This window comes from Oncorhynchus kisutch, linkage group LG13 (genome assembly GCF_002021735.2).
Source record: "Oncorhynchus kisutch isolate 150728-3 linkage group LG13, Okis_V2, whole genome shotgun sequence".
NCBI lineage: Eukaryota > Metazoa > Chordata > Actinopteri > Salmoniformes > Salmonidae > Oncorhynchus > Oncorhynchus kisutch.
Genome location: NC_034186.2, coordinates 13,648,374 through 13,670,226, shown reverse-complemented (window position 1 = coordinate 13,670,226; position 21,853 = coordinate 13,648,374). Strand labels below are relative to the sequence as shown.

The following is a 21,853-nucleotide window of genomic DNA, read 5'->3' as shown; positions in this document are numbered from 1 at the left end:
AGAGAACTGCACCCACATATTATTTGTGTTGGTACCTTAACCAGATTGTTTTTCTTTTGAGGTTTGTGTCACATAAACAACGTTTGAGAGTTATTACTTGGTAAAACAAGTGCGTCTCTGGTATAATTTGTCATGCCCTGCGCAGTAAATAAACGGAAAACCCGGCACGGTTCATTTTCCCAGCTGTTGCTTCTTAAGGTGGGGAAAGTGTGGGAGTTTGAAAAGGGAGAGTGTTTTGCCTTGTTGCTTCAGAGCAAATGGCTATTTATTTCTGTTCTATGTGAGACCTATGCCAGAGAGTAAGCTGAGGAAACATGTTAATTTGATGTTGTGTTATATTTGTACAGTATATGTGCTCCCTTTCTTTTCTCTCTCTCTCTCTCTCCTTCCCTGCCTCCCTCTCTTGCACTAAACTGGACCATAGAAACTTCCCTCCCTCGCTCTAAACTGGACCACAGAAACCTCCCTCTCTCACTCTAAACTGGACCACAGAAACCTCCCTCTCTTGCTCTAAACTGGACCACAGAAACCTTCTCTCACTCTAAACTGGACCACAGAAACCTCCCTCTCTTGCTCTAAACTGGACCACAGAAACCTCCCTTTCTCGCTCTGAACTGGACCACAGAAACCTCCCTCTCTCGCTCTGAACTGGACCACAGAAACCTCCCTCTCTCGCTGTAAACTGGACCACAGAAACCTTCTCTCACTCTAAACTGGACCACAGAAACCTCCCTCTCTTGCTCTAAACTAGACCACAGAAACCTCCCTCCCTCACTCTAAACTGGACCACAGAAACCTCCCTCTCTTGCTCTAAACTAGACCACAGAAACCTCCCTCCCTCACTCTAAACTGGACCACAGAAATCTCCCTCTCTCACTCTAAACTGGACCACAGAAACCTCCCTCTCTTGCTCTAAACTGGACCACAGAAACCTTCTCTCACTCTAAACTGGACCACAGAAACCTTCTCTCAGTCTAAACTGGACCACAGAAACCTCACTCTCTTGCACTAAACTGGACCACAGAAACCTCCCTCTCTTGCTCTAAACTGGACCACAGAAACCTTCTCTCACTCTAAACTGGACCACAGAAACCTTCTCTCACTCTAAACTGGACCACAGAAACCTTCTCTCACTCTAAACTGGACCACAGAAACCTTCTCTCACTCTAAACTGGACCACAGAAACCTTCTCTCACTCTAAACTGGACCACAGAAACCTCCCTCTCTTGCTCTAAACTGGACCACAGAAACCTCCCTTTCTCGCTCTGAACTGGACCACAGAAACCTCCCTCTCTCGCTCTGAACTGGACCACAGAAACCTCCCTCTCTCGCTGTAAACTGGACCACAGAAACCTTCTCTCACTCTAAACTGGACCACAGAAACCTCCCTCTCTTGCTCTAAACTAGACCACAGAAACCTCCCTCCCTCACTCTAAACTGGACCACAGAAACCTCCCTCTCTTGCTCTAAACTGGACCACAGAAACCTCCCTCTCTCACTCTAAACTGGACCACAGAAACCTCCCTCTCTTGCTCTAAACTGGACCACAGAAACCTTCTCTCACTCTAAACTGGACCACAGAAACCTTCTCTCAGTCTAAACTGGACCACAGAAACCTCCCTCTCTTGCACTAAACTGGACCACAGAAACCTCCCTCTCTTGCTCTAAACTGGACCACAGAAACCTTCTCTCACTCTAAACTGGACCACAGAAACCTTCTCTCACTCTAAACTGGACCACAGAAACCTTCTCTCACTCTAAACTGGACCACAGAAACCTTCTCTCACTCTAAACTGGACCACAGAAACCTTCTCTCACTCTAAACTGGACCACAGAAACCTCCCTCTCTTGCTCTAAACTGGACCACAGAAACCTCCCTCTCTTGCTCTAAACTGGACCACAGAAACCTCCCTCTCTTGCTCTAAACTGGACCACAGAAACCTCCCTCTCTTGCTCTAAACTGGACCACAGAAACCTCCCTCTCTCGCTGTAAACTGGACCACAGAAACCTTCTCTCACTCTAAACTGGACCACAGAAACCTCCCTCTCTTGCTCTAAACTAGACCACAGAAACCTCCCTCCCTCGCTCTGAACTGGACCACAGAAACATCCCTCCCTCACTCTAAACTGGACCACAGAAACTACCCTCCCTTGCTCTAAACTGGACCACAGAAACTTCCCTCCCTTGCTCTAAACTGGACCACAGAAACATCACTCTCTTGCTCTGGACTGGACCACAGAAATGCACTCTCTGGCAGTAGGACAAGAAGCCTCACAACGCTGTGGTTTCTCCAAGAGAATCTTGAGCAAGGACCAGAGGGAGAATGAGAGGGGAAGAAAGGAGAGAAGAAGAGAGTAGAAGAGAAAAAATACAAAATATAGAGTTCTATGCATAAGATCCAGCATCTGCAGTGCGGTCAGAAACATCCATTATGCTGAGCCTCTGAGCAGTTTTATATCCTAACAGATCATTGTGTGGATTCCTCTCCTGACTTAAAACCAGTCTCAGTAATGTCAGTAACATGGTGGTCCCCTGTGGCCTATCTCAACCAACACAGAACTGTTCTGTGCTGCAATCCCTATTCCTGGAGAGACAGTATATCTCCTCGCAGTTCAACATGACACCAGTATGGAAAGGATGAGAATAAAAGCTCAACAATCCTGACAGCGTTTAGTTATCCAGCTCATCTGCCTAAGAGATGTGAAATCTATATCAACAAGTGTGTTTTAAACACACTGGCTATTTAGGGAAGACCTGTTAATGTCATCAGCCCTCAAAATGTTCCACAGGTTTCACAGTACAATAGTTGTACAGTGCAAATGGGTTTAAAATGGTCTAAACAGATTTGAGTCAGATTTATAAGATGTCAAATTCATTTTATGCAGTTTATGTTTTAGTTTCATTTTCTAATTATTATAATACATGACATCATACAATTAATTGAGTGAAAAATACTTTATAGGGGACAATATGCAGTTCAAATCAAATGTTATTAGTCACATGTCCTGAATACAACAGAGAAATGCTTACTGACAAGCCCCTAACCAACAATGCGGTTTAAGAAATACACATAACAATAAGAAATTAAAGTAGCAAGTAATTAAAGAGTAGCAGTAAAATAACAATAACGAGACTATATACAGGGGGAACCGGTACAAAGTCAATGTGCGGGGGGCACAGGTTAGTCGAGGGTGCTACAGTACATCCATTTTTGGGCTTAGAAGTTAATATGTATCCATTGATTTTTGAAGAATATAACTTATAAATGCCTCATCAGCTTAGTTCAGCTGTTACACTGCATCAGAACCCAACATATAATTTAATAAAACACATATACAGTTTGGACACACTGACTTCAATTGGCTCGACCAACCAGTGCTCCCGCACATTGGCTAACCGGGCTATCTGCGTTGTGTCCCACCACCCGCCACCCGCCAACCCCTCTTTTCACGCTACTGCTACTCTCTGTTCATCATATATGCATAGTCACTTTAACAATACCTACATGTACATACTACCTCAATAAGCCTGACTAACTGGTGTCTGTATATAGCCTTGCAACTCTTTTCTCAAATGTCTTTTTACTGTTGTTTTATTTCTTTACTTACCTACACACACACACACACACACACACACACACATACTTTTTTTTCTCCGCACTATTGGTTAGAGCCTGTAAGTAAACAATTCACTCTAAGGTCTACTACACCTGCTGTATTCGGCGCACGTGACAAATAACCTTTGATTTGAATTGACACTATCTGTGATTTATTTAGAATTCAAGGCACACTTAACCAGCATAGCTACCACAGCATTCTGCAACGATACACCATCCCATCTGATTTGCGCTTAGTGAGACTATCATTTGTTTTTCAACAGGACAATGACCCAACACACCTCCAGGCTGTGTTATGGCTATTTGACCAAGAAGGAGAGTGATGGAGTGCTGCATCAGATGACCTGGCCTCCACAATCACCCATCTCAACCCAATTGAGATGGTTTGGGATGAGTTGGACTGCAGAGTGAAGGAAAAGCAGCCAACAAGTGCTCAGCATATGTGGAAACTCCTTCAAGACTCCTTCAAGCATTTCAAGTGAAGCTGGTTAAGAGAATGTCAAGAGTGTGCAAAGCTGTCATCAAGGTAAAGGGTGGCTACTTTGAAGAATATAAAATATAAAATAAATGTTGATTTGTTTAACACTTTTTTAGTTACTACATGATTCCATATGTGTTATTTCATAGTTTTGATGTCTTCACTATTATTCTACAATGTAGAACAGTAAAAATAAAGAGAAACCATTGAATGAGTAGCTGTGTCCAAACTTTTGACTGGTTCTGTATATACAGTATTTTCTGCACTTTCTTATATCTCCTAGATATAGGACAGACATTTCAAAACATTATTTCTTATGATTCATTTCTTTACTGTCTTTTTTCCCTGTGCATTAATGTGTTATTAATGTGTTTTTATGGGCTATTGTAGTAAAGGCCGACTGCAATATTTTTTATATTTCTTTAAATGATATATATATTTTTATAGCTAAATGATCCATGGTATGATGTTTAGAAACAATTCCCCCAGACCTTTAAGAATTATCCCGCCTCTCAAAGCACTTCATGACGACAGAAGTGATTGCTACGGGGTGATAGTCATTTAGTTAGGTTACCTTTAGTTTCTTTGGTACAGGAACAATGGTGGATATCTTGAAAAAGCTTATAAGCATGTTTTACTAAAATGTTTACAAACTAAGTAACTGTAAAGAAACTCTGTATGGCCTCAAAAGATGCTTAAATGAAAATGTTGATATAATGGCATGTCAGTCCTTGCATCCATAATTCTATGAATTTGAGTGGTTGCATTTCTCCAGCTCCATCTCTCAGCTTTTTACCGAAACAGTGGCGGGATTTCCATTTGTCATTGTTTCAACTGCAGATTGCCGCTTTAATGGATAAAGAGAGAGAGGTTCAGAGAAAGCCACAAGAAACATTGAGTTATACTTGATTTTATTGTACTCTGTGTTTTCTCCACTTCAGGACTTATTTAAGGCATTTTAGAATGATGGCTTTGTCAGCTGATGGTGTTATTCTATGTTCCAAGGGACCGGTTCCTCCTGCAGAGTAATCTAGGGACCGCTATAAAAACACAGTCGCCCTGCCAACCACAAAGAAAGTCATTTAGCCATCTAATAGCTCCAGACCAGAGCGGCTTAATGTAAGCCTTATTGTGATTACCTGACGTAATGACAGCCAATCTAAATACAACCTGGGAACCATTACCGGCACGGACGAAATAGGGGAAGACGTTATGTGTCGCACCGTGTCGGAATCACAGGCCTGGGCCTCAACAATGCAGGTCCAGGACCAAACTGTCCACCCTACTATTCATCCCCCGATGGACCTCAAAGAGGAACCATTTAGAGTCGTTACATATCCCCGTCACAGCCTGTACCTTTGGGGGGTGGGGTTAAGGTGAACCCCTTCTATGCTACAGAGCTGCCCAACAAATAAAGGCCAGGGTTTAGTGGATTTGAGTCGTCAACATGACTGACATTGACATACATGACAGGTATGGGTGGAATAAGTCTATTTGTGCTCCCCAAAGCAATTTTCTTTTCCCCATGTCGAGAGAGAGAGAGAGAGAGAGAGAGAGAGAGAGAGAGAGAGAGAGAGAGAGAGAGAGAGAGAGAGATATCGCTCTTCTTAGGTGCACCTGATTTTGCTGCTTCTCAACAATTAACTAAATTTGAGACAATTTAGACACAGGACTCAGGAGACAGGATAATGACAAAAGGTGACGTCAATCCATAACCAGTAAATGAGGTTGGAAGAGGACAAGTTTCTCCATTTCTCTTATGCTATACATCAATCTCTTCTCTTCCTAGAGCTGGAAGTTCTGGAACTGTATTTTCCCTCACTAGCTGGAAGTTCTGGAACTGTGTTGTCCCTCACTAGCTGGAAGTTCTGGAACTGTATTGTCCCTCACTAGCTGGAAGTTCTGGAACTGTGTTGTCCCTCACTAGCTGGAAGTTCTGGAACTGTATTGTCCCTCACTAGCTGGAAGTTCTGGAACTGTATTGTCCCTCACTAGCTGGAAGTTCTGGAACTGTGTTGTCCCTCACTAGCTGGAAGTTCTGGAACTGTATTTTCCCTCACTAGCTGGAAGTTCTGGAACTGTGTTGTCCCTCACTAGCTGGAAGTTCTGGAACTGTGTTGTCCCTCACTAGCTGGAAGTTCTGGAACTGTGTTGTCCCTCACTAGCTGGAAGTTCTGGAACTGTGTTGTCCCTCACTAGCTGGAAGTTCTGGAACTGTATTTTCCCTCACTAGCTGGAAGTTCTGGAACTGTATTGTCCCTCACTAGCTGGAAGTTCTGGAACTGTATTGTCCCTCACTAGCTGGAAGTTCTGGAACTGTATTGTCCCTCACTAGCTGGAAGTTCTGGAACTGTATTGTCCCTCACTAGCTGGAAGTTCTGGAACTGTATTGTCCCTCACTAGCTGGAAGTTCTGGAACTGTATTGTCCCTCACTAGCTGGAAGTTCTGGAACTGTGTTGTCCCTCACTAGCTGGAAGTTCTGGAACTGTGTTGTCCCTCACTAGCTGGAAGTTCTGGAACTGTGTTGTCCCTCACTAGCTGGAAGTTCTGGAACTGTGTTGTCCCTCACTAGCTGGAAGTTCTGGAACTGTATTTTCCCTCACTAGCTGGAAGTTCTGGAACTGTATTGTCCCTCTCTAGCTGGAAGTTCTGGAACTGTATTGTCCCTCACTAGCTGGAAGTTCTGGAACTGTATTGTCCCTCACTAGCTGGAAGTTCTGGAACTGTATTGTCCCTCACTAGCTGGAAGTTCTGGAACTGTATTGTCCCTCACTAGCTGGAAGTTCTGGAACTGTATTGTCCCTCACTAGCTGGAAGTTCTGGAACTGTGTTGTCCCTCACTAGCTGGAAGTTCTGGAACTGTATTGTCCCTCACTAACTGGAAGTTCTGGAACTGTATTGTCCCTCACTAGCTGGAAGTTCTGGAACTGTATTGTCCCTCACTAGCTGGAAGTTCTGGAACTGTATTGTCCCTCACTAGCTGGAAGTTCTGGAACTGTGTTGTCCCTCACTAGCTGGAAGTTCTGGAACTGTGTTGTCCCTCACTAGCTGGAAGTTCTGGAACTGTGTTGTCCCTCACTAGCTGGAAGTTCTGGAACTGTGTTGTCCCTCACTAGCTGGAAGTTCTGGAACTGTGTTGTCCCTCACTAGCTGGAAGTTCTGGAACTGTATTGTCCCTCTCTAGCTGGAAGTTCTGGAACTGTATTGTCCCTCACTAGCTGGAAGTTCTGGAACTGTATTGTCCCTCACTAGCTGGAAGTTCTGGAACTGTATTGTCCCTCACTAGCTGGAAGTTCTGGAACTGTATTGTCCCTCACTACCTGGAAGTTCTGGAACTGTATTGTCCCTCACGAGAAGTCTCTCTCTTGCTTAGCTTTCTGTCATCTGGCTAGAAGATCATCTTACACATCATTCAGTATAATGGTGACTGATTATCAAGTATATTTCACTGCAGAGAACAGGACGAGTAGATTCAATTGGTCTTCTATTCCTCTTCAGGATCAAGACTGTCCCCCAAATGGCACCCTATTCCCTATGTGGTGCACTACTTTAGACCAGGGCCCATAAGGTGTCATTTGGGACGCAACCCAAGAATGTCTTTGGAAAGACTTCACCTTTTGGAAATACTCCCTCCCCCACTTCTCCCATATTGACTCTGGACAGAACCCATTCTGATCCATCCTGCACTTCTTGGCTTGTTTGATGACAGAGGATAGAATAACTTGCCATGTTCATATCCAGAACAGTGTCTCCGCTAAGAGGCCATCACCATTAATATCACTCCACCCACCCATTCCCGTCTCCCCTGGCCCAGTGAAGGGCTGGCTAGTTCTGGCTACCTCAATGCTTTCTCACACACTGTCTGCTGAGGGGTTATGGTCTAGGTCTACCAGAGTTAGTTCTCATCAGTTCAAATAGACAGACACCCCTGGCCTGGTATGTGTGGTGGGAAGTAGAGAGAAGATGAGAGAAAACAAACATTTAGAAGAATAGGAGAGGGGGATGAGAGCAGAGAGATTATGGTAAGGGGGGGAAATGTCTGTCTGATACCTTCCAGCCCAGAAGTCAATATACTCTTCTTCAGAGAGGCCCTAAGAGGCTTAGACCCACCTGATGCCAGGAGCTGTTTGTTTAACCTCTGCGTGGCTGCAGCACTAAGCTTAAGCACAGTAATGTTTTACCTCTACACATGCAGCATCATTAAGCTACTCCGGTGTTTCCATAGTTGGATTGCCCCCAAACCAGGCCCTCTGGCATCAAAATTGACTGTGTATGTCCAGGCTGGTTGACTGATCTCACCACCATAATCACATCCTAGCACTGATCTCTCAGTTGATTGGCTAGATCAGGCATGCTGGGAGAGATTGACATTGGTCACTGACTTCAGGTCTGTCTTAAATGTAGAATTCTACAGACAACAAAACTGACTGTTCATACTGCTTTTGTGTCTTCCCTAAGAAATTCTAATAAATGTATATTGAAATATATATTTATTTAACATCTCCCAAATAAATACACATGAGTGCGACAATATTATTTCGTAAGGAAGTTTTATTCATGGTGAACGGCAGTGTTACATTTTAAGCTTTTATTTGGATGGCTTTATGGTACAAGTGAGGTGAGGTTGTTCTTCAGAGGCACACGTGGAACGGTTGATAGGACAGAGTTACCTGGAAGGGTGTGACAGGGCCTGATCAGGGCCAGCAGTCTACGTGATCACAGTGGGGAGGCAGGGCCAGCAGTCTACGTGATCACAGTGGGGGGGCAGGGCCAGCAGTCTACGTGATCACAGTGGGGGGGCAGGGCCAGCAGTCTACGTGATCACAGTGGGGGGGGCAGGGCCAGCAGTCTACGTGATCACAGTGGGGGGGCAGGGCCAGCAGTCTACGTGATCACAGTGGGGGGGCGGGGCCAGCAGTCTGTGATCACAGTGGGGGGGGCAGGGCCAGCAGTCTGTGATCACAGTGGGGAGGCAGGGCCAGCAGTCTATGTGATCACAGTGGGGGGGCAGGGCCAGCAGTCTATGTGATCACAGTGGGGGGGCAGGGCCAGCAGTCTACGTGATCACAGTGGGGGGGAAGGGCCAGCAGTCTACGTGATCACAGTGGGGGGGGCAGGGCCAGCAGTCTACGTGATCACATTGGGGGGGCAGGGCCAGCAGTCTACGTGATCACAGTGGGGGGGCAGGGCCAGCAGTCTATGTGATCGCAGTGGGGGGGCAGGGCCAGCAGTCTATGTGATCACAGTGGGGGGGCGGGGCCAGCAGTCTGATCACAGTGTGGGGGGGGGGGGGGGGCCAGCAGTCTGTGATCACAGTGGGGAGGCAGGGCCAGCAGTCTATGTGATCACAGTGGGGGGGCAGGGCCAGCAGTCTATGTGATCACAGTGGGGGGGCAGGGCCAGCAGTCTACGTGATCACAGTGGGGGGGCAGGGCCAGCAGTCTACGTGATCACAGTGGGGGGGAAGGGCCAGCAGTCTACGTGATCACAGTGGGGGGGCAGGGCCAGCAGTCTACGTGATCACAGTGGGGGGGCAGGGCCAGCAGTCTATGTGATCACAGTGGGCCCGGTGCGGCCGGTCTTCTCATGGAGCCCAGAGATCTTCAGCGCAATCTCCACCAGAGGTTTCAGCATGACCTAAGGAAGCCAAACAGTCAACATTACACTCCAGTCTCACTCGGTCATAGCCTCTTCCTATAACCCCACTGACATCTATGTTATAGTTACAGACTGAACACATAAGTCCAACTAGCCCTGGAACAAGCCAAGCTGAGCCGCTACCATAATGCTTTCACCTATCCAATCATTTTAGATTTGTAAGCAATAGAAATGGTCCTAAATTAATCTGTGCCATAGAAGGCCTCCTTATCCAAAATGATTGTTTTTTTCCACCATTCTGTCAGTTTGTCTTTCTTACGCCATCAGTCTGTCCCTCCTGCCCAGCCCACTCAGAATGATTTTATGAAGTGTCAACTCTGTGCTTTTCAACCTTTTTTTCTCCCATGGCCTGATATCAACCATGACTCAACTCTTAGCCAAACATTCCTTCTCCTTCAAGTCAACTAAGAATTCATAAAGGCACTGTTGTTGGACCCGTTGACCCAAAACAAGCTAGCTGCCAGGCTTGTGTGTGTGTGTGGTGTGTGTAGAAATACTTCATCTTCCATTGAATCATCATGACAAGTACAAGAGCTCCCCCACTGTGCCTCTAAAATGATCCTGTCACATCCAATCAGAGAAGAGCCCTTGCTGCTCCTCAGCCCCCAGGTCTCACCTGTGCGTCGCCGTAGATTTTGGCGGGGTCCTTCTCATAGCTGTCTATGTAGAGCCTGACGGTCGCACCAGCGCTGCCTGTCCCACTGAGACGAAAGATGATCCTGGAGCCGTCGGAGAAGACAATCCTCAGACCCTGAGCGACACAGAGAGAGAGAAAGATAACTAAGGAGGAACTCAATATACTGGGAATATGGAGAAGAACTAATAAATTATATGTGCCTCTAGTGATGCTTCAAGTCTATATTTGCAGGAAATGTGCTGGGTCATCTATCAACATTCTATGAACTATTAATATCACAATAATATTGTCATAACTATCCATCACTCTTTATCATGAACATGTACTGACAGAATTGTATCCACCACACCCATGTCCCATGCTGGGATGCCTCTCTCTAGATGCCTTTTTGTCCCCGTCTCTCACCTGGTTCTTGGAGACGCTGCCATCCACAGGGTCGGTGTAGGCAAAATTGTCAGAGACAGCCACCTCATAGCTCTTGTCTCCCGATGAAAACTTCTGGCCCACAAAGGACTTGTCAAACATCTTAGCCTCAAGCTCCTTGATCATGGTGTTGGCTTTGTCTGAGTCCACTTCTTCATAATCATACCTGTTGTAGACGGGACGGGGGTTAGGGTTACACCTGGTGTAGACGGGACGGGGGTTAGGGTTACACCTGGTGGAGACGGGACGGGGGTTAGGGTTACACCTGGTGGAGACGGGACGGGGGTTAGGGTTACACCTGGTGGAGACGGGACGGGGGTTAGGGTTACACCTGGTGGAGACGGGACGGGGGTTAGGGTTACACCTGGTGGAGACGGGACGGGGGTTAGGGTTACACCTGGTGGAGACGGGACGGGGGTTAGGGTTACACCTGGTGGAGACGGGACGGGGGTTAGGGTTACACCTGGTGGAGACGGGAGAGGGGGTTAGGGTTACACCTGGTGGAGACGGGAGAGGGGGTTAGGGTTACACCTGGTGGAGACGGGACGGGGGGTTAGGGTTACACCTGGTGGAGACGGGACGGGGGGTTAGGGTTACACCTGGTGGAGACGGGACGGGGGGTTAGGGTTACACCTGGTGGAGACGGGACGGGGGGTTAGGGTTACACCTGGTGGAGACGGGACGGGGGGTTAGGGTTACACCTGGTGTAGACGGGACGGGGGTTAGGGTTACACCTGGTGTAGACGGGACGGGGGAGTTACACCTGGTGTAGACGGGACGGGGGAGTTACACCTGGTGTAGATGGGACGGGGGAGTTACACCTGGTGTAGACGGGACGGGGGAGTTACACCTGGTGTAGACGGGACGGGGGTTAGGGTTACACCTGGTGTAGACGGGACGGGGGAGTTACACCTGGTGTAGACGGGACGGGGGAGTTACACCTGGTGTAGACGGGACGGGGGAGTTACACCTGGTGTAGACGGGACGGGGGAGTTACACCTGGTGTAGACGGGACGGGGGAGTTACACCTGGTGTAGACGGGACGGGGGAGTTACACCTGGTGTAGACGGGACGGGGGAGTTACACCTGGTGTAGACGGGACGGGGGAGTTACACCTGGTGTAGACGGGACGGGGGAGTTACACCTGGTGTAGACGGTACGGGGGAGTTACACCTGGTGTAGACGGGACGGGGGAGTTACACCTGGTGTAGACGGGACGGGGGAGTTACACCTGGTGTAGACGGGACGGGGGAGTTACACCTGGTGTAGACGGGACGGGGGAGTTACACCTGGTGTAGACGGGACGGGGGAGTTACACCTGGTGTAGACGGGAAGGTTACACCTGATGTAGACGGGCTGTATCACCGCCTGGTACGGCAACTGTTCCGACCACAACCTTAAGGCTCTCCAGAGGGTAGTGAGGTCTGCACAATGCATCACCGGGGGCAAACTACCTGCCCTCCAGGACACCTACACCACCCGATGTCACAGGAAGGCCAAAAAGATCATCAAGGACAACAACCACCCGAGCCACTGCCTGTTCACCCCGCTATAATCCAGAAGGCGAGGTCAGTACAGGTTAGAGGTCGACCGATTAATCGGAATGGCCGATTAATTAGGGCTGATTTCAAGTTCTCATAACAAATCGGGGGAAAAAATCTGTATCTTTGGACACCGATTTTTGCCAATATTTTTTTTACACCTTTATTTAACTAGGCAAGTCAGTTAAGAACACATTCTTATTTTCAATGACGGCCTAGGAACGGTGGGTTCCAATGTCAGCTCAGGGGATCCAATTTTGCAACCTTACAGTTAACTAGTCCAGGCTATAACGACCTGCCTCTCTCTCGTTGCACTCCACAAGGAGACTCCCTGTTACGCGAATGAAGTAAGCCAAGGTAAGTTGCTAGCTAGCATTAAACTTGTCTTATAAAAAACAATCATAATCATTAGTTAACTACACATGGTTGATATTACTAGATATTATCTAGCTTGTCCTGCGTTGCATATAATCTGACTGAGCATACCAGCATACAAGTATACAAGTATCTAAGTATCTGACTGACCGGTGGTAGGCAGAAGCGCGTTTTGCCAGCAGCTCTTCGTTGTGCGTCAAGCATTGCGCTGTTTATGACTTCAAGCCTATCAATTCCCGAGATTAGGCTGGTGTAACCGAAGTGAAAAGGCTAGCTAGTTAGCTCGCGCTAATAGCGTTTCAAACATCACTCGCTCTGAGCCTGTGGTTGATCCCCTTGCTCTGCATGGGTAACGCTGCTTCCAGGGTGGCTGTTGTCGTTGGGTTCCTGGTTTGAGCCCAGGGAGGAGCGAGGAGAGGGACGGAAGCTATACTGTTACACTGGCAATACTCAAGTGTCTATAAGAACATCCAATAGTCAAAGGTTAATTCATTACAAATGGTATAGAGGGAAATAGTCCTATAATTCCTATAATAACTACAACCTAAAACGTCTTACCTGAGAATATTGAAGAAGTGTTCAGTATTGTTGTAATTGTCATCATTACAAATAAATAAATCAAATTGGCTGATTAATCGGTATCAGCTTTTTTGGTCCTCCAATAATCGGTATCGGCGTTGAAAAATCATAATCGGTAGACCTTTAGTACAGGTGCATCAAAGCTGGGACTGAGAGACTGAAAAACAGCTTCTCTCTCAAGGCCGTCAGACTGTTAAACAGCCATCACTAACATTGAGTCTATGTTGGCAGCAGCCACTCAATCTCTAGCCACTTTAATAATTGGATGCAATAAATGTGTTACTTAAGCAATGCCACTTTATATAATGTTTACATACCCTACATTACTCATCTCAAATGTATATACTGTACTCTATACCATCTACTGCATCTTGCCTATGCCGTTTGGCCATCGCTCATCCATATATTTATATGTACATATTCTAATTCATTCCTTTACACTTGTGTATAAGGTAGTTGTTGTGAAATTGTTAGATTACTTGTTAGATATTACTGCACCCTCAGAACTAGAAGCACAAGCATTTCACTACTCTCGCATTAACATCTACTAACCATGTGTATGTGACCAATCTGCTTTGATTTGACTGCACCACTGGAGGGCAGCAGAGTTCAACCACTAACCTGGTGAAGAAGTTCCTGCCAAATTTGTTCCAGTGGTCTTTCATGATCTCTTCCACACTCTGCTTCCTGTGGGCTAGGATGGACATCCAGGCCAGCACCGCCCACAAGCCGTCCTTCTCACGGATATGATCAGAGCCTTTGGTAAACAATGAAGAGAGGAGGGGAAGATATGTACAAACACAATGCCTTGCCCAACTGACTGGAACCATGTAACAGCACTGACTCTCTTTATCAAACTACTAGAGCTGATATAATGCATACAAAGCTACATTATGCTGTACAACTAGAATGCTGGTCTTTGGAAAAGAGAGCAATGCTCACTATGTAGGCTGGTAAGCTTAACAAAAATCATGCCATGTGGCTGGAGGCTGTTAATAACAAAGTTCATAACACAACTGACAATGTAAACAAATGTGTGTTATTTTAGTGAGTGTCTACCGTCTTTTGTTCTGCCATGGCCCTGGTCAGCTAACATTAAGATCCCAGTCCTCCTAACTCCTAACTCACCAGTGCCGAAGCTCTCCTCTCCGCACAGAGACAGCTTGCCAGCGTCCATCAGGTTGCCAAAGAACTTCCAGCCAGTAGGAGTCTCATACAGATTCATCTTCAAGGCTTTAGCCACACTGAGGCACAGCGATAGGATATTCAAATGAACTATTTAGCTAACTCCGCCAATTAAACATTAATGAGGAAACGGAAATGCTGATTAATGTGCACTGTCCCAGTAAAATAAATGTCATAAACAAACAAAATTAAAAAGGTACAATCAAGAAGAAGCTAGGAATGGACGTTAGGCTCACTTGTCCAGAGCTCCGCTGGTGGGCATGCTGCGGGCCAGACCTTTGACCCCAGTCTTCTGGAAGTAGGGGATGCAAGTGATGTTGGCTGCAATGATGGCCACAGAGTCAGAAGGGTTGACAAAGAAGCCATGCTTTCCAAGGACCATGTTACGATCCTGAGGAGAGGGTAGGAATAGAGAGCAGAGGGTAGGAGAACAGAGGAGAGTTCAGCATCTGAACAGACTGCAGGAGATATAAAGAGGTTTGGATTGTGGGATGATTCAAGGACTGGTACTATGGACACGGGTCATGCATAGAATAGCCTCGATTCCAAGCTGCCTTCAGCCGAGTGATGAACGAGACCTGGAGCCTATATTTGAACTATGGGTGAGATGGGGCTGAAATCTTCAACTGGTTCCCCCGACTGTCAACTTACACCGTCACCATCAAAGGCGGCTCCGAGGTCGTAATCTCCTCCCTTCATGGCGTTGACCAGGTCAGAGGCATAGGTCAGATTGGGGTCAGGGTGATGACCACCAAAGTCCTCCTTGGGGACACAGTTGAAGGCACCGTCGGCGGCAGCGCCCAACTCCTCACAGACAATCTTCTTCACGTAGGGTCCAACCACTGAAGGGGGTAAAGGTTATCATGAAGGGAGGTGTGGCTGTACAGAGCATTGTGTGACTGTACAGAGCATTGCGTGGCTGTACAGAGCATTGCGTGGCTGTACAGAGCATTGCGTGGCTGTACAGAGCATTGTGTCTCTGCTGGGAATCTATCTGAACTGAAAACAGCATTGTTGAGAAATCAGACTATTGGATAATAAGTCACGCAGTACTGAAGATACAAACATTACCGAGAGCAGGAATCGAATTCATTACATTTTAGTCAATTAGCAGACACTCTTATACAGAGTGACTTACAGGAACAATTAGGGTTAAGTGCCTTGCTCAAGGGCACAGACAGATTGTTCACCTAGTCGGCTCTGGGATTCGATTACTGGCCCAACGCTCGTAATCGTCAGGCTACCTACCACCATCTCTACCTTGTAGCTAATGCTATAGCACAAACATTTAGACAAGGCATTACAAGCACACAGATCATTGTCAATAGAGGGACCTGTGGTATCATACACCAGTCAGCTGAGCGGATCAGTGATCTACAGTATATGTAGAGTACCTCCGTGCATGGCATCCAGACGGACTTTAATGTGATTGGCTCCAGACACAAGCTGTTTTAGGGCATTGAAGTCGAAGATTCCCCTCAGCATCTCAGCATAGGACTCCACAGAGTCCACGATCTCCACTGTAGAGGACAAACAGCAGTTAGGATAGATTAGATATACTAACTATTATAAACTGGGTGGTTCGAGCCCTGAATGTTGATTTTGGCCCGAAAGCCGTGGTATATCAGACCGTACACCAGGTGTATGACAAAACATTGGTAACCAGTTTATAATAGCAAGAGGGCACCTCGGGGTTTGTGGTATATGGCTAATATACCATTGCTAAGGGCTGTATACAGGTACTACGCATTGTACCTAAGAACAGCTCTTAGCTGTGATATATTGGCCATATACCACACCCCGTTGTGCCTTATTGCTTATGTAGCCTGTTTCTAGACTTAGGAGAAGACATACAACTAGAAGACATACACATACTTTACTGATTGCAATAATACACCTGAACTTGAGTGCCTTGCCCAAGGATTTGTACCAGTGAGCTTCTCCCAGGTTTGGTCTCCAAGCTAACCCATCCCTGTCAGTTGAGAAGAATTCCTGCCCATCCTGCTGTACCTGTCATGGGCTTGAATGTGTCCACCTCAAAGGTCTGCTTGCCGATCTTGGAGATGTCAACCTTGAGGTCGGGGCAGATGTGGTACTCTGTTAGGCTCTTGCTGATCTGGAATATTTTGTCTGTTATTCCCTCGGGCGCAGGACCTGGAGACAGACACATACAATAAGGAGAGGAGGATAAAGAAGAGGCTAGAGAAATATTATGTAAAACAGCCACGCTCCATCACTAGGCATCCTAAACCTTGCTAAGTAAAGTTTAAATGTTACCCCATCTCTCACTGGCCTTTCTCCCCTATGGCTTTCCCCTTTTTTCCCCCTTCCTTGCCTCCCTCCTCTTCCCCATGTCTCACTGGCCTTTTCCCCCCTTCCTTGCCTCCCTCCTCTTCCCCATGTCTCACTGGCCTTTTCCCCCTATGGCTTTCCCCTTCCTTGCCTCCCTCCTCTTCCCCATGTCTCACTGGCCTTTTCCCCCTTCCTTGCCTCCCTCCTCTTCCCCATGTCTCACTGGCCTTTTTCCCCTTTCCTTGCCTCCCTCCTCTTCCCCATGTCTCACTGGCCTTTTTCCCCCTTCCTTGCCTCCCTCCTCTTCCCCATGTCTCACTGGCCTTTTTCGCCCCCCTTCCTTGCCTCCCTCCTCTTCCCCATGTCTCACTGGCCTTTTTCCCCCTTCCTTGCCTCCCTCCTCTTCCCCATGTCTCACTGGCCTTTTCCCCCCCCTTCCTTGCCTCCCTCCTCTTCCCCATGTCTCACTGGCCTTTTTCCCCCCTTCCTTGCCTCCCTCCTCTTCCCCATGTCTCACTGGCCTTTTTCCCCCTTCCTTGCCTCCCTCCTCTTCCCCATGTCTCACTGGCCTTTTTCCCCCTTCCTTGCCTCCCTCCTCTTCCCCATGTCTCACTGGCCTTTTCCCCCCCTTCCTTGCCTCGCTCCTCTTCCCCATGTCTCACTGGCCTTTTTCCCCCCTTTCCTTGCCTCCCTCCTCTTCCCCATGTCTCACTGGCCTTTTTCCCCCTTCCTTGCCTCCCTCCTCTTCCCCATGTCTCACTGACCTTTTTCCCCCTTCCTTGCCTCCCTCCTCTTCCCCATGTCTCACTGGCCTTTTTCCCCCCTTTCCTTGCCTCCCTCCTCTTCCCCATGTCTCACTGGCCTTTCTCCCACTATGGCTTTCCCCTTCCTTGCCTCCCTCCTCTTCCCCATGTCTCACTGGCCTTTCTCCCCCTTCCTTGCCTCCCTCCTCTTCCCCATGTCTCACTGGCCTTTCTCCCCCTATGGCTTTCCCCTTCCTTGCCTCCCTCCTCTTCCCCATGTCTCACTGGCCTTTCTCCCCCTTCCTTGCCTCCCTCCTCTTCCCCATGTCTCACTGGCCTTTCTCCCCCTATGGCTTTCCCCTTTCCTTGCCTCCCTCCTCTTCCCCATGTCTCCCTCTCCTGTCAGTATTTCCAGTCTCTCTCCTCCCTTCTCCGTTTATCCCCTTCCTGTCTTCAACCTCTCCAATTCATCTCTCTCCCTCTCCTCTCTCTCCCTCCTGTCCCATCTCACCTCCGGAGGCAATGTTGTACTTGATGCCAAAGTCTCCTGTAGGGCCACCGGGGTTGTGGCTGGCCGTGAGGATGATTCCTCCCACGGCTTTGAGCTTGCGGATCACACAGGACACAGCGGGGGTGGACATGATGCCATTCTGACCAATGACCAGGTGGCCTATCTGCATGGAGACAGGAGAGAGAGGGAGGAAGGGATGGAGAGAACAATGGGTAAATTATCATTCTCCGATGTCATGTTTTATATATTAAACTGTAAGTCATATATTACATTGACCTATCCAGTCGACACACGTAGGTATGAAAATAGAAGAGGAGTGTACAGATTCAACACAATTCGCCATTGGTGAGGTCAGGCTGCTATGTGGGCGCTAAACAAGCAGCTGAGTGACATGGGAGAGTATGGAAAGTAAACCATATCTAGGGCAGGGTTTTCCTAAACCCCCCAGGTGCATGTTGTGTTTTTGCCCTAGCACTAAACAGCTGATTCAAATAACTAACTCATCATCAAGCTTTGATTATTTGAATCAGTTGTGTAGTGCTAAGGGTTGGTGGGTTATTCTGACCTCTACCCAATTGAGATGGTTTGAGATGAGTTGGACCACAGAGTGATGGAAAAGCAGCCAACAAGTGCACAGCATATGTGGGAACTCCCTGAAAAAGCATTCCAGGTGAAGCTAGTTGAGAGAATGCCAAGAGTATGTAAATATGTCATTAAGGCAAAGAGTGGCTACTTCAAATAATCTCATATAAAATATATTTGGATTTGTTTAGCACTTTTCTGGTTACTATATGATGCTGTGTGTTATTTCATAGTTGAGGTCTTCACTATTATTCTACAATGTAGAAAATAGTACAAAGAAAAAAACCTTAAAGGAGTAGGCGTGTCCAAACTTTAGACTGGTACTGTAGGTCGCAAATAAACAATATGTTATACATCATGAATAAGAAGAGTTCTGATGATCAGATTCCTTTTGTGCAGGATTATATGGGACAGATCATAGTGGAGCTATATGGTGTGATAATGATGTTGGTCTGTCTGAACATTGTGTTCAGCCAGGAGGTCAGTGTCGCTAGTGCTCATGTTTTGCCTGGGCTCCGTGACAGCATACCACCACACCGACCTTTCCTCTAAAGTTGCAGAGGGAATGAACAGAACCCGGCTGTGCCACTGACAGTCTCCTTATGAAACAAGCCCTCAATGCTGCACTTTTTCCAATTACTACAACCTTGCAGAGAACCGCTGTCTTTGTTCGTATACTAAACATGCATGGCAAGGAAGAGTGTCCACTGACTGTTTAGGCTACATAATGGGAAAGGAATGGTGGTGTTTTTCGTCAACGTGGGAAAGGGCACCATGCCATCTCCCCTCTGTGCACTTCATCAAAAGGTCAGTAAGGTCAGTAAGCACAACTTTTATTTGGAAACTATCAGACCAGGGTTGAAATAAGCTAAGGTAACAGGGCTTAAAAGAAACGCCAGAGCGGAGTTCCCACATCCGGTTTTCAGCGAGAAGGGTGCAATTGTGGCCCGCAATTCAGGGCGCTCCTGCTAATGGGCCTTCCTGCAGCTGCAGGTACCCCTCATTATACTTCTATTGGTCCATTGTTAAGCTAGGACTCCGGTACACAGACAGGAGGCGGGGAGGGCTCCAGTAAATTAGATGGAAGTAATGCACCATAACCCCATAGAAGAAGAGGCGGGGGTAACAACGGAAGCTAGGAAGGACAACGGTAGACAGCGTTCTTCACCCACAGCCTGTCGGACAATCCATTCCCACAGTTCTGTTAACGAAGGCGAGGCGAGGCCAGGTCAGGGCCCCCCCCATCTATCATATGATAGCAACATTTGTAGAATTGCTGGAAATGTGTTTTGAATCTGCTAAATGTTCTCTCAGCCTCATGGCAAACTGTGAATAAAAACATGAGATCAGCTATAAAACAGCAAAACAAACGCACTACACCATGAAAAAAAGTACAATTGTAGGAAATGAGCATTAAAATGGCAAAACTCTCTCAGGCTCATGACAAAATGTGTAGAAATGCAGTAAGTTTGCTAATTTCGTAGGTTTTTTTGTATCCTACAAAATTATTTAGGGTGGTGGGGCCCCAACTGTGGTAGTCCGACAATGGCAATAAGTAAAATTTAATTTGATTATAAAATGGAATTGCAATCTGTATCCAAAATAACGTACCGGCATTGGCAACAATGTATCCGCCAAACTTCAAAACTGATGAAGCGCTACAATGCACCACTGATTGGAGCGGTCACTGTCAACACTGGGAGCTGTCAAAGACGCTAGGCTAGCTGCTAATGGTATACGTGTTTGGGGGTGAGGCCATGGTATTATTACTGACCCCATTAGCAGCGGCGATCTGGATGATCAACTTAATGGCATCTTTCATGAAAAACCTTCCATCGCCTCCCACTACGAGCAGTCCAGGCTGACGCTCCGCTGGTTCGATGCAAGAGATAATGCTTTGAATGAAGTTCTCCGCATAGTGCTCATTCGTTTGAAAGACTGTCACTCTTTTCCTCAGTCCACTCGTGCCAGGCTTCTGGTCGGGATAAGCCTTGGTTTTGACTACTGTGATTTTCGTCATTTTCCACAAAAGGTTGACAGCCCGTGTGATCCGCGTATTCGGTTGAGACGAATGCACCGCATAGCTGCCACACGTACACACTCGCAAGTTCCCCCTTGGTTAGGTCCTTCCCACCTCTAGATTTAAACGGACAGTACTGGACTTTGATTCAAGGCCTGGCGCATAAAATAAACAATATTCAAAAGAAGTCTGATGCCAATGTATTTGTGCCTCAATCATGGCAACACTAGGACCAAAATAAAACTGTAAGATGCAGTATCTAATGGTTTGGCTAATTTCAGTTTGTGACCAAACAAGCAAGTATAGTGTAGAGAGAATCATTGTACCATCTAAATCGCTGTTAAATATATTCTCTATAACCAATATTGTATTTTCAGATTTTTGAAGCTTGTGTAAAAAGCAAAAGCCAAAATTAAGAAATAACACACAGAACAGATTTACCACTTCTTAGACCTGCTTTCAATGAGAATGACAGATCTATAACTCACACTTCTATGTGAATTTGGTCAGTCTCCCAAAAAGTTCTAAATGAATAAACAACTTTTGTTTTAGATACAACAGTAGGCCACCCTAGTCCTGAAGTTAATGTTTTTTGATTTAACCGACTTGGAAGACCAGGTGTGTTGAATTTAGGCAATCACTGAACAGATCAATTAACTCAGTTGGTCAGGTGTCAAATCAAATTTGATCGGTCACATACACGTGTTTAGCAGATATTATTGCGGGTGTAGCGAAATCATTGTGCTTCTATCCAGGTGTTGTCCCTAGTTGGAACAAACACCTCCAGGAACAGGGTTGGCTACTGCTGCCCTAGGACCATTCTGTTTTTTATTTTATTTTAAATGTAACCTTTATTTAACCAGGCAAGTCAGTTAAGAACAAATTCTTATTTACAATGATGGCCTACCCCTGCACTGCCCTATGGGACTCCCAACCACAGCCAGATGTGATACAGCTTGGATTTGAACCAGGGATTGTAGTGACACCTCTTGCACTGAGATGCAGTGCCTTAGACTGCTGCGCCACTCGTGTGTCTGTCTACAACACATGGGTTCATTGACACTGTAGGTTGTGTTTTCTCAGTGAGGATTTTATTGATTCTGTACGGCATCAAATAATGAGATGGAATTAGACAAAACATTTCCATGCATCTCCTAGTGCATATAACAGGTTGGGACAAACTTAACATGTTTAACCTTTGACTTTGTGGT

The 21,853-nt window shown here is 46.7% G+C and overlaps 1 protein-coding gene across 1 annotated transcript; it reads right to left on the bottom strand.

Annotated features, from left to right (window-relative positions):
• Positions 1–8,629: 8,629 nt before the first annotated feature.
• Positions 8,630–20,792, bottom strand: pgm1 (phosphoglucomutase 1). The gene is made up of 11 exons (XM_031785631.1): positions 20,397–20,792; positions 18,041–18,203; positions 16,505–16,648; positions 15,889–16,014; positions 15,146–15,336; positions 14,731–14,885; positions 14,438–14,553; positions 13,931–14,066; positions 10,797–10,980; positions 10,371–10,505; positions 8,630–9,733 (listed from the first exon to the last, which is right to left on the bottom strand). The coding sequence occupies exons 1-11, from the start codon at positions 20,640–20,642 to the stop codon at positions 9,644–9,646; spliced, it is 1,686 nt and encodes a 561-aa protein (XP_031641491.1). The 5' UTR covers positions 20,643–20,792; the 3' UTR covers positions 8,630–9,643.
• Positions 20,793–21,853: the final 1,061 nt, after the last annotated feature.

Excerpts from the sequence above, each read along its gene's own strand:
- pgm1 (XM_031785631.1), bottom strand. The coding sequence starts at position 20,642 with ATGACGAAAATCACAGTAGTCAAAACCAAGGCTTATCCCGACCAGAAG. Across the intron at positions 16,015-16,504 it reads CACATTCAAGCCCATGACAG|TGGAGATCGTGGACTCTGTG; the intron begins GTACAGCAGGAT and ends TGTCCTCTACAG. Across the intron at positions 14,886-15,145 it reads CCGCCTTTGATGGTGACGGT|GATCGTAACATGGTCCTTGG; the intron begins GTAAGTTGACAG and ends CCCTCTCCTCAG.